Genomic DNA, 13,042 nt, shown 5'->3' with positions numbered 1-13,042 from the left:
ACAAGAACAACAACAACGGTGGTTAGAACAACAACGACAACAACAACAACTTCAACAACGATGGAGGTCAGAACAACAACAACAACAATGGTGGTCAGTAAGAAGATATCAACAACAACGACAACTCAACCAGTGTGAAAGGCCAATGCCTAGTACACACCAACAGCCATACCTCCCTAACCATGTTCCCCTGCTGGAATCGGCACATCCTTCTGGACAGTTCCAGAGTGATCCTCACAGAGGCATTCAATCAGAGCCAGAACAAACTGACCAATCCACAATGCATCAGCAACTTTCACCGATAATGTCACTCCAATCTACATTTGCACCAGATCAATCGACCAAGCAACATCTTGAGGAGTTTGAACAGGTTCTACAGTCCTATCTATCTGCACAGCATAACGCCAGTAATGGTCATGCAACTCAATACTCATTAAACTCAAGTTCTCAAGAAACGCTACAACATTCGCCACACCATGGTCTAGGAGAAGCAACACAGGACACCGCTGTAAGCCAGAGACGTGAAGATGCAACCCCAATAGAAATCGAAGACACCACGCTATCGTCATCTTCAGAATACATCAATTCCCGAACTTCGGTGCATCATGGAGGGATGTCAATTGGAATGAAACCATTCTATGAGAATGATGATAGCCTTGCCGTGCTCTCAACCAGTGGATTGAGTTCTGCACAAAGCAGAACTGATGCAGGTATGGAAATCAGGCTCAATACTGGCCCTTATGATCACCATGCAATGACTAATGAAATCATGGTATGACAAGGTCAGATTAAATATATTTTCTTTCATTCACGAAATGGGATGATCATTGTAGAGTTATCGTGGTCTCGTAGGCAAGTCACCAGACTGTGCACCGCACGGATCAATTTTCAAACCCCGCCTCGGCACTAATTTCCTTTTGGCACAAAGCAGAACTGATGCAGGTATGGAAATCAGGCTTAATACTTGTATAGGCCCTTATGATCACCATGCAATGACTAATGAAATCATGGTATGACAAGGTCAGATTAAATATATTTTCTTTCATTCACGAAATGGGATGATCATTGTAGAGTTATCGTGGTCTCGTAGGCAAGTCACCAGACTGTGCACCGCACGGATCAATTTTAAAACCCCGCCTCGGCACTAATTTCCTTTTGGCAAGATAGCATTCTACATTTGCCACTCTCTAGGTGTTAAATTGGTACTTGGTAATTAGAGTTCATAACCCCTTTTGTCTAGTGTGTTAAGATAAAACATTGATTTTGAGTAATGTGTTTTTCTTGCATGATGTAACGTTTAGCTATAAAAACAGATATGTATTCTGTCAAATTATAAGTTAAACAAAAAATATGCTTTAGTTTAACCTGTAACGTTAAATCATAAAAGAAGAGGAATCATTAGATTTTAATATGATTTTATCAACTATTTAAAAATACATACATTCATATCATGGTCATAATTAAATAAAGTATGAGCAATCCCCCAAAGAAAATGATACGGTATAAGAGAGTCTACATACATGTACAAATAACATTGTTGCTTCTATTGCATATGCATATTGTAAATACTTGTACTCGCATATAAGATTGTTAAGTTCTTTCCAAATACAAGATTTGTTATGAATTTTTCAAAGCTTTACTATAATTCAATTTTATATTCTTCATTTGAAGTTCTTTTGCAACTGGATATCCTCCCATTTTGTATTTATTTTGTTTTATTGCAGCTCCAGTCGAGAGTGAACGAATTCCTGAACATCGGTAAGTAACATAATACACAGTTACCTTTTTTTTCTTTCTCTCTCTCTCTCCCTCTCCCTCATTCTAATTCTATATCCCCCTATCTCTCTCATCCTGACCCTCTCTCTCGCTCTCCCTTTCTCTCTCCATTTTTTAAAATTTATATTGCTGTCTTCAACATTTCTTGTACTTGTATAATCATCTGTTTAAAGCCAGAACGGCATTAATTGATTTTATTTTGAAACACGTTTACGCCTTATTCAAACCCCCCTATTGTCTCACCGTGATGCTTTATTATTTCTTTCTAATGACATTCGATGACATTATGCCATGATTGAAAGGAATCTGATTTGCTTTAACAAATACAAAAAATGGTTTATTTCATTAAAAAACATTAGCGGCCCTAGAGCAGAATTGCAGTTAAAAAAAATTTATACATCAGTGACAAAATTAAATTACACGTAATACATATGCATGGTAACATTATGGTAGTAAAATTGCAATTCTTGTTGTACATGTAATATATAATTGTGCTTCTACGACACCTGCTCCGGCTACACTTACTCTGCGGCAATTCAGTACATTATTAATCAAACTCCCAATCCCAAGCCCGGTTAAGAAACCTATACCTTACCCAACCTATCACCAAGCACAAACCCAGCTCAAAAAACCCAACAACAAATTCAACCCCAACCCCACATTCCTGATGAACTAAAGCCTGGAGCAAGCGCCGCCAGAGCAAGTATTGGGTCGCCATCGTTGCACATTATGGCAGATTGCTTGGTACATATACAGAAATCTGAATATTTTTCATATTTGCCATAAAATTATATATAGACATTTAGATTGGATTGAATATTTGAAAACCATTTTCACATCCCAGTTTTCCCCCTCTCAACCTGGCTTTTAAGCCTCTCTCATCCTACCCTCTCCGATCCCGCACCCCTATTCCGTCTAAAAAAAAATCCAATTCTCAAACACTATTATGTTGATTACTTCTCTCTCTTTCTCTCTCCCTCACCCTCTTGTTTCTAAACTTGTTCAATCTCCATCTTTCCCCTCTGTTTTTCTTTATCTCACAATCTCTCCATGCCCCCTCCTCCTTCTCTTTCTATCTCTCTCTCTCTCTTTGTATCGTTATCTCTCTCTCTGTCTCTGTCTCTCTGTCTCTCTCTCTCTCTCTCTTTGTATCCTTATCTTTCTGTCTGTCTCTCACCCTATCCCTCTTTCTCTCTGTCTCTTTTTGTTTTATGTTTATCTTTGTTTCTCCGTGTCCCCCCTCTCTCTCTCTCTCTCTCTCTCTCTTTCCTTCTCTCTCCCTTTCTTATTCTCTCTGTCTCCCTATTCCATAGCAAACGCATTCACAGCCACACCGCTAAAGGTGAGGGTGATGGAGTTGATGAGAGCCTGGAACAGCGTCCTGGTAAACGACGAGCTAAGACGGATCTTAAACCTACCTCACCATAGAGCAGGATGTGACGGTAGGGTTCCATGACACATGCTCCGCCGACGATTGCTCCGCCGACATTTACTCCGCAAAACGCGACAATTGCTCCGCGACATTTGCTCCGCGACATTTGCTCCAACGTCAAATACTCCGCCGACAGGTGCTCCGCCGACAGTTGCTCCGCCGACAGTTGCTCCGCCGACAATTGCTCCGCCGACAGATGCTCCGCCGACAATTGCTCCTCCGACAATTGCTCCGACGACATTTGCTCCGCCGTCAATTGCTCCGCAAAACGCGACAATTGCTCCGCCGACATTTGCTCCGCCGACATTTGCTCCGCCTGAAGCGACACTTGCTCCGCCGACATTTGCTCCGCCGACATTTGCTCCGCCGACATTTGCTCCGCCGTCAATTGCTCCGCCGACAATTTCTCCGCCTGAAGCGACAATTGCTCCGGTGACATATGCTCCGCCGACAATTGCTCCGACGACATTTGCTCCGCATGAAGCGACACTTGCTCCGGTGACATTTGCTCCGACGACATTTGCTCCGCCCAAAAAGTGTCCCATTAAATACAAATGCTACTAGTACTACGACAAATGCTTCGCCGACAATATTTTTTTTTCACGGGTTGTTTTTGTTTCTTTCTTTTTTTCTTCATTTTTTGAATGCATTTCATGACATTATGTAAATGAAATGAAATGAATGAATGTTGATAATGTGGGAGGAAAAAGCAGTTGCCTAAAAGTCATTTCGAATATACTGAAATAACTTTCCATCTATCACTGTACGTCCCACATAATGTACACTAAACACTCATTACATGTCATGGGAAGTTTTTTTTTTTAAAGTAGAGCAGCAAGCCACATTCCCCAATACGCGCATACCTCCTAGTTAATTTCAAACAGCTCATCAATATGTAAGACCTGAAATTACCTCAATGAAAGAAGACTAATAACATGAGAGGAAAGAAAAGAGCAAAAAAGACAACCGTTTTTTGCTATTCCCCATAATGTTTGATTTAAAAAAATAAAAAATAAAATTATAGCTCCTTACGCAAGTTCTCCGGCGAAAGATAATTACTCCGCTCAAAATCTGTTTCATGTATTACTCATTAGCTGATCCAAAGCTCAAGGCTATCTCTCTCTCTCTCTCTCTCTCTTTCTCTCTCTCCCATGCTCCTCCTTTTCCTTTTTACACCGTTTTCTTGTCTTCTTTGCTCTTTTCTTTCCTCTCATGCTATTAGTCTTCTTTCATTTCCATCCCTTCTTCTCTGCTCCCCCTCTCGAGTTCTATTTCTCTCGTGAAATTGAAACGTAAAGTAATACAATCATGTAGTACATTCTTGTTTAGAATAATATTTTCAATAATATCCAGTCCATTTTCTAAAGGTTTCTTTCCTTTAGTTAAGTGTATGTAGCTTTAATATATATATGTTAGTGTGCAAAACACTCCGTTTCATTCGAGTACTTTGTTTTCACTAAATAATTTAAGGGACTCACGAAGCCACCGGAAGAAGAGCAATTGGCTTATCATGAAGAACTAACATCAAACTGCAACAAAATGATTTGTATAGATGTGAATAAGCAGAAAGGCTGCCATCTCATTTTCCCGTCTGAATGGGTTCTCTTCCTTACGTATATAAGTGCCCTTATTTTCTAAACTTTTTTTTATATTTGTGTGTTTATTAAATTTTCAATCATATAAAAATTACATATTTACAAGTCATTGGTAATAATTAGCCAAACAAAAAAACCAATATGTATAAGAACAACTAACAATAATGAAAGGACAAGAAAGTTATAAAAAAAAAAGCATTATAGTAAAAAAAAATACACTGTACACATATAAATCATAGTTTGAACTCCAGTGCATAAAGGGGAGTGAGGGGGCACAGGAATAAAAGTTAAATCAACATGAGTATCATAAGTCAAATCGCCATTTCTTAAAATGCGAAACAAGCTTGTTCCTTTTTTTCGCTGAGAAATATTCAATATCTTTTTGTTTCTTTATAAAACTCTTAAAAAGATCAACACTTGGTAAATCCCCCTTACTTATTTTCTAAACTTCCATGATGACCTATTACATTGTATAATGCTTTACTTAGTAAGATGCATTGATCGAGGTAATTTCAGGTATTACATATTGATGAGCTACTTGAAATTAACTAGGAGGTATGCGCGTATTGGGGAATGTGGCTTGCTGCTCTACTTTTTTTTAAAAACTTCCCACGACATGTAATGAGTGTTTAGTATACATTATATGGGACGTACAGTGATAGATGGAAAGTTATTTCAGTATATTCGAAATGACTTTTAGGTAACTCCTTTTTCCTCCCACTTCATCAACATTCATTATTTCAAGAAATGCATTCAGAAAATGAAGAAGAAAAAAAGAAACGAAAAAAATAGGTGTAAAGAAAATATTGTCGGCGAAGCATTTGTCGTAGTACTAGTAGCATTTGTAGTTTATGGGACACTTTTTGGGCGGAGCAAATGTCGTCGGAGCAAATGTCGGCGGAGCAATTGTCGCTTCAGGCGGAGCAATTGTCGGCGGAGCAAATGTCGGCGGAGCAATTGTCGCTTCAGGCGGAGCAAATGTCGGCGGAGCAAGTGTCGCTTCAGGCGGAGCAAATGTCGGCGGAGCAAATGTCGGCGGAGCAATTGTCGCGTTTTGCGGAGCAATTGACGGCGGAGCAATTGTCGGCGGAGCAATTGTCGGCGGAGCAATTGTCGGCGGAGCATCTGTCGGCGGAGCAATTGTCGGCGGAGCAACTGTCGGCGGAGCAACTCTCGGCGGAGCAACTGTCGGCGGAGCATTTGACGTCGGAGCAAATGTCGCGGAGCAAATGTCGCGGAGCAATTGTCGCGTTTTGCGGAGTAAATGTCGGCGGAGCAATCGTCGACGGAGCATGTGTCGGGTTACCGACGGTAGCGAGAATTTATCTTACACACACACTGATGGAATACTTATTTCAATACTACCATTTCCTATTTTGATTTCTTGCCATTCTACCTCAAAATAACTGTTACATATAAGTGCAATACTAATTTACTATGCAAACACTTACAAGTACTTAACTATCAATCAATTATGCAATACAAGTCATCAGGTTTTTTGTTATTTTCTATTGGCATATATTTCGATGATTTTGCTGATAGTCTGATATTGTATAGTTTTTTAATATGATATCTTGCTTACTTTTGTTCTACAATAATGCTGCATTCATCTTAAAAACAGTATTACCTCTCGGATCTATGCAATTTTGTTCACATGTTCTGTATAATTATACTGGTTATATTATATGTCACTCTTTATTTGTAAATGGATGGACAGATGTTTATATCATATTAACTGATTATGAAATGTAATGCATGTAATGTTTGTTTTAGGCCATGGGCCTATTTGTGTTGTTTGCTTTTTGAGTCATTGCACGAAAATCTTCTGGCAAGACTATAATGTTCATGTGCCTCTCTACACCCAGGTGTAGGAATGTTTACCCGGTACGAAGAAATCTTTTCTTATAACGTTTGCTAGCCTGGCTAAAGGTGGGGTTATGATAATATTGTACAGCACTTAGAACCATGAATGCTGTATACATATTATAATATGATACCATTTACAGCTCATACATCAAGGCGCTTTAAATGTACTATGTCCCTTTTGCAGGCCAACAAATGAAAAGGTTCAATTCCAATGGCATTTGAAAGATAATACTAATTTAGAGCTCCCCTTAAAAAAGGGGGCTTGAAAATATCTTTAAATGGGAAAATAACGACTATTAGTTCTCAAATCGACTTAGGAGCTATAGAGCCAATAAGTAATAGTCTTGATTTTCAGACCATTGTACCGCATGGTCGTACGTTTTATGCTGCGCAAAGATTCAATCAGTTTAATTTTGGCCATTACAAGAAGTGGGTTATTGATGTAGACAAATCCTTAACAGCTCATCTTATGTATGTTATTACCAAAGAAGAAGAAAAGCCAGTCAGTCACTCAATACTGACAATAGTGTCTGACAGTGAAGTCTAGCAAGTTAACGGGTTTCCTTGCATAATTTGAATATAAGGACACTGCTAACGTTTAAATTTTACAGATAGGACATACATGACATATTCATAATTCCTGCAAAGTTCTACAGAATTTGAGGTTGGCTGGAAAAGGGACATAGTACCATTAAATAATATTTGTATCAAGCGCTCTCTAAATTTTATTACACAGTCATGTTTTATCGATTTTGTCAATTCCATTTTTACAGCTTCGAAACTGAAACATTTTATTCACCTATTCCAAACATTGAATTTTCCATTATTTTGCATATACCATGATGGTTGCAAGATTTTATTAGCATTTGATTTTGTTTTTAAATGTGCGCCTTGAGCAATTAATGTAAAATGTATAATGTATTTTTGTGTATTTTCTCGAACTTTGAGCAGAAATCTAGACTTTCTTCTATATATGTATATGTATGTATTGTGCAATCGCAAACGATAACCATGCAGTTCAGGTATCAACAGATTATTGTTGACAGCTGGTCACACCAGAAGTCTCTGTTTTACGGTCCCGAATAGGACTTTCAAATTGGTTCACGGCTGCTCATTATGATGTCATGTATCTCTTATCTATTAAAACACAAAAGTAACATAACATTTCTAAAACATGTAACATCAAGACGTTTGTTTTTATCCCTGTTTTTTCTGTCAATTTAAATAAATGGTAAATGTGGGCAACAAATTACTTGTGCGCATTCACTGAGCGTTGTGTTAGAGGAAACAGACTTAGGAAGCGTATTGCACATTTTGCATCATTATTTTAAAAGAAACGGCGGTTTTGCCGCTTTTAAATGTGAAAAAACTGTTAGTGTTGGTTGGAGACGTAATTGTATGTTTATTTAAATTTATCTTTATTTCAGTGGAAGAAAATCAAAAAGTTAAATGGATAATATATCCTGGTCCTCTGTCAGAAGAAGAGAAATAGGCCTACTTCCTCCTTAACTGAAAAGGGGCAGGGTCACGAATTGCTTAGTTATTTTCATAATTATCAAGGAAGAAATGCCAAGTAAAGTGAGCTCATATGTATGATTTGTTCAAACGATTGCACAAATGAACTCTAAATGTTCTTTGGACATATCAGAGGAGTGCATATAATTTGGTAAAGGGAAATCCAAACTAATAGCAAGTTCATTTAAAAGAAAAGAGAAAATATGACAAGCAGATTGGTGAAAGTTTTAAAGAAATCGGAAAAACAATGACAAAGTGCTATACAAAGTGCTATATACGATTAGCATATTGTATCATATCTCAATTTATTTTGTATAACCTAATACGGCATGTGATTCAATATTCTACATGACAATGTTAAACCTAAAAATGTTAAAGTAATTGATTTTGAGGGGTCTGAGTTATGTCATGAAAATGTTAAAAAGGTATCGAAATATAAAAGCATTGGTTGATATCTTTCTGCATTAATCTGTTAAAATATAGGGATTGGGATTAATTGATTTTAATGAGTCCGTCCCATATAAAAAGCTTGAAGAATATGATGAAGGTATTATTATGTTTCAAGACAAGTTTCACTTGAATGTGCTGTCTAACACTTTTCATTGAATAATTATGTTTGTTTGTACTTGAGAATATTTATGAAATAAATTCACTGTGTCATGCCATTGATGCCAATAAATGCATACGTGTCACTGTTCTTACTGAAGTTTTAAGTGCCAGACCATAGGTATTAAGCCTGGAGTTGCGATCAATCAAACACAAATTGGCAACTCTTTGACGTATCTTGCGAGCTCCCATTTTTTTCTGGACATGAATTTCATAAACTTTCATTTTCTTCGTTATTGATGACGAAATGTATTTGTTCATACAGGGCTTGAATAATAACATATTTGAAATAATGTGGTGGACAAAAATTACATTTTTCTGATTTGTTTTAGTTCATACAGAGCAAATGGGAGGATCGAGAGCTCGCAAGATAGGTCACATATTTGCAAATCTGTGTTTGAATGATCACAAGTTCAAAAATACATAACCTTCTTAATTTTACCCAAAATTTCCTATACTTTCAATGACCTGTTCCTCTCATTTTTCTGCTTCTATCTAAACCAACTTAATATCAGGGTGGACTTCCCCTTTAATGACAGGTGTATTCACACAATGTGGTTTAGCATGATCATGATGATAGTCAAATTATATTTTTTCTTCAAAAAGGGAAACCATTATGCAGCGTTTAATTCCTTGGAAAGTTAAATGAAAGGATATAAAATTAAAAGGGGGGTAGAACACGGTCTTGCTTGTGTTTGTTCGATTTTCTGGTTGTTTCTGTTTGTTAGTTTGTTGTTGTTTTGATTGTCTCTTTCCCCCTCTATATCTCCCCCTTTCTCTGTCTCTGCATGCCTCGCTCGTCCCGTTTTACTTTCTCTAACCACTGTCTCGCTCTTCCCGTTTTAATTTCTCTAACCACTGCCTCGCTCTTCCCGTTTTAATTTCTCTAACCCCTGCCTCTCTCTCCCTTCTAAGCTAGGCTCCTGCTATTGCCTATATCTTTCCATACCTGTCTGTTTTCCCTGACTTTTCACGTTTCTCCAGTGCAGGGTGTAGTTGTAAATATGGCTGTCGTCATTTTAACCGTCTTCTCTATCCCCTTTCTTGCTCTCTCTCTCTCTCTCTCTCTATCTCTCACGCGCTCGCGCACGCACACACACACGCACACATACGCACGCACACAGAGGCGCGTAAGCAGGTGGTTGGGGGATAACCCCAAAGACGTTTAAATATAATTACTAGACGGAAAGCAGCACGCGCGGAAACCATGCAGACGAATGGGATTAGGCTCCGCCTCTTTTGGATCATTTGAAGACAAAATAAGCTACCGAGGCGGCTTTTTGATTGGATATGAGCCTCATGAATATGTATTTTATCGATAGTATCGTTTAAGAAACCGGATAGTATATTTGACCTTATTGCGTCACTTTAATTATGCAGATTTATGCACGACGCTACTACACTCGCACAAACTGAGAAGAGTAAGTTCATTGAGAATGGGTGAGTAATTGATTGAAATATGAGTAGATTAAGTGAGTTTAGTCATCATTTTGAAAAAGCTGCAATAGTCTTCGTGATGTACGGTAATTTCGTTACATTTGGAGACAGTTCTCAACAGATTTTTGGGGAAAAGACTAGTTAAATATTGCTCTTGAAATTGCACTTTGATTTTCATCGTCATGAAGTAGTTTGACTGCGGTTTGCCGTCATTTCACCCTAGTACTCCAGTTAGGACCCCGGCGTTCCGGCAGGCCTACCCCGGGAATTTCGGTGCTCATTTTGCATCAAGATCAAACTTTCTAATCAAGTTTTATTTCAGATTTGATCGTCATCATGAATCTAATTCACCAATCATCGATTTAATTTAAATCTAGATTTAACGTTTCACCTTAAATAATCTACGAAGCATGATTTTTTTGATAATCCAGTGGATTAATTCTTGTTAAAATCTTTAGTAGATCTAGACCTAACTTAGATGTGGACTCGGATGGCTTTACTAAATATCAGTGCCATCCGTTCGCTCAGTTGCATCATAGTTCATACGCGGTGCGTGTCAACTTTATTTCTATACCAAAATTATATGTGACCATTGATAATCAACAACTCCAAATCCTATTTAATTTAGATGTAAACCTGGAACTTATTAAAAAAATATTCAAAAAACATCAACACTAGGATTTGTCTATTTAGATTTTGTGTGGGTTCAGTGCAAGTTGTCATTACTCGTCTCTAGTATAGGTCTAGATCTAACAGTTACTACTAGAGCCTAGTCCCTAGAGTCTAGTAGATCTACTAGTACTAGATCTAGATCTAGATCCCTATCAAGGGGGGGGGGGGTGGGGGGTTTTAACATTTTGAAATCGGGCAAAAATTTCGCAACGACTCAGCCAGCCGCTGATTAAGCGGGGAGGGGGGGGGGGGGGAAGAGGACATTTAAAAAAAAAAAATTGGTCTCAAAAACTTCGCAACGACTCAGCCAGCCGCTGAATAAGCGGGGGGGGGGGATCTTTTTGAGGTCATCCATTAGGATTTTTTTTGATTTTTTTAAAATCAACACTAAAAAAGGGGGGGTTTCCAGAAAAACATATAGAGGTCTAGGTCTACCTAAAAAAAAACTCAAGGGGAGGTCTAACACCCCCCTCCCCCCTGCGTACGTGCCTGACCCCTATTATTATTACTTTTAATATATTAGAGATTTCTTTCTTCTCCAAATCGTGCTGTTCATGTTGATAAATCTATTTGTTTGTGTAAGAGAAGACCCCTAGTCCACAATTATGTTTACTTATGTAGTCCACTTCTTCTTGTCTTAATAAACCAATTCTACTTAAGACTACTTTATATTTATGGCCATATAAAGCACTTTTGAGGCACAAGTTAAATCTTCCATTTAATTTTACTTTGTACTTTGGTCCATTAATTGGAATGTTGATTTTCACACCATATTAAAATTAAGGCCAACCATGACATGAAAAAAGCTTTTATGCTAGATCTATATTGATTTTGTTTTCTTTTTGTTTCAACAGATTGAAACTAATGAAGAGCTGGAAGGAGTTAACTGATGAGTAGACATTACAACATTTCTTATATTTGCAAGATGAAGCTGAAAGTCCCATTGCAGGTAAAATTTTCAGGATATTTAGCACACAAATATTAAACGACCACCTATCAATTCACTAAAAAGGAAATGGAACTAAGTTTATGTTGCAAGTGTATATAGTGGAAGGGATATTTCATTCTAGTTCTTCCCATTCTTTGTTTACAAAGAGATTTGTCCTTATTTACAGGAGGTCCTGTGTGTACAGAACGATGTCTAATGCACATTCAAAGCACTACATAATAATAATAATGATCATACATGTAGGGTATACACAGGACCCCTCATTACTTTGTTTTGTAAGTGTCCTTTCACTTCTTGAGCAATGAAGATGAAGAAGAACACAACATAAGATTAATGAAAATCTGTTTATAGGATGTATTATGGTTGATATGTATCTATTATTATCACTTTTAATTGAGTACCTACATTGTTTTCTCTTATGCAGGATGATGCTTCTCTACAGTGGATGATGAAGGCATGCTGATTACAAACCCAGGAGAGGAACAAAGAACAGATATTGACAGAAGCATATCTAGAGATGCGGGCCTACTACACTTCATACGAGCAAGTGTGCTAATATACAATGTAGGTACCCCCAATAACCTATTGTAGAACACATATCATGCAGAAAGTTATAGATCTGAAAAACATATTTTTCATTGTCCGTTACTTGTAAAAGAATACTTGACTGAATATCACAATTGTGATTTAGATTTAAAATAAAATGTTGATATCGATGAAATATAAGTCTACATTACGTATGTTTTAATATCATTATTTCCATACATTCTCTGGTCCAAGTTGTGTGGTCATTTTATGTCCCATACTTAACCGAGTATTATTCAATTTTGAGCACAAGTTCACAATACAAGTACATTGTACACGTATTACTTATTTCATACCTTGTCTGATCCAAGCTCCAGCAGGCCTATCGTCTTAATGGGATCATCAGAAATAATCTAACATGTGGTCAGTAACTAGTCTTGTAGGTAAAATAGTTTAGGTTTGCCCACTAGAATCCCAAGTGAATATTAGTCCTTCCTCTTTTTGTCAGAGCAGGTATCAGGGTGTATGTTATTAGTTGTTGTTTATTTTCTTATACACTGTATCTTATTTCATTTTTCCATTCAACAGACTTGGGTTATATCATCACACCCCTTTCTTCTGAAAACTAGCCTCACTTAATCATCATGAATGCAGAAGACATCTTCATGG

General features: G+C 37.5%; 1 protein-coding gene and 1 long non-coding RNA gene across 2 annotated transcripts; both read left to right on the top strand.

Moving 5' to 3' along the window:
* Window positions 1-59: 59 nt before the first annotated feature.
* LOC115925345 lies at window positions 60-3,216 on the top strand. The gene is made up of 3 exons (XM_030989011.1): window positions 60-710; window positions 1,725-1,758; window positions 3,090-3,216. Exons 1-3 carry the CDS (start codon window positions 146-148, stop codon window positions 3,202-3,204), a joined length of 714 nt encoding a protein of 237 aa, XP_030844871.1. The 5' UTR covers window positions 60-145; the 3' UTR covers window positions 3,205-3,216.
* Window positions 3,217-10,162: 6,946 nt separating this feature from the next.
* On the top strand, window positions 10,163-12,538 carry LOC115925566. The gene is made up of 3 exons (XR_004064814.1): window positions 10,163-10,230; window positions 11,754-11,848; window positions 12,273-12,538. It is a non-coding gene; the product is annotated as an uncharacterized LOC115925566 (long non-coding RNA).
* The last annotated feature ends 504 nt before the right edge of the window (window positions 12,539-13,042 follow it).

Source organism: Strongylocentrotus purpuratus, unplaced genomic scaffold (assembly GCF_000002235.5).
Source record: "Strongylocentrotus purpuratus isolate Spur 01 unplaced genomic scaffold, Spur_5.0 spur5_scaffold_18, whole genome shotgun sequence".
Classification (NCBI taxonomy): Eukaryota; Metazoa; Echinodermata; class Echinoidea; order Camarodonta; family Strongylocentrotidae; genus Strongylocentrotus; species Strongylocentrotus purpuratus.
This window is presented reverse-complemented; position numbering and strand designations above follow the sequence as displayed.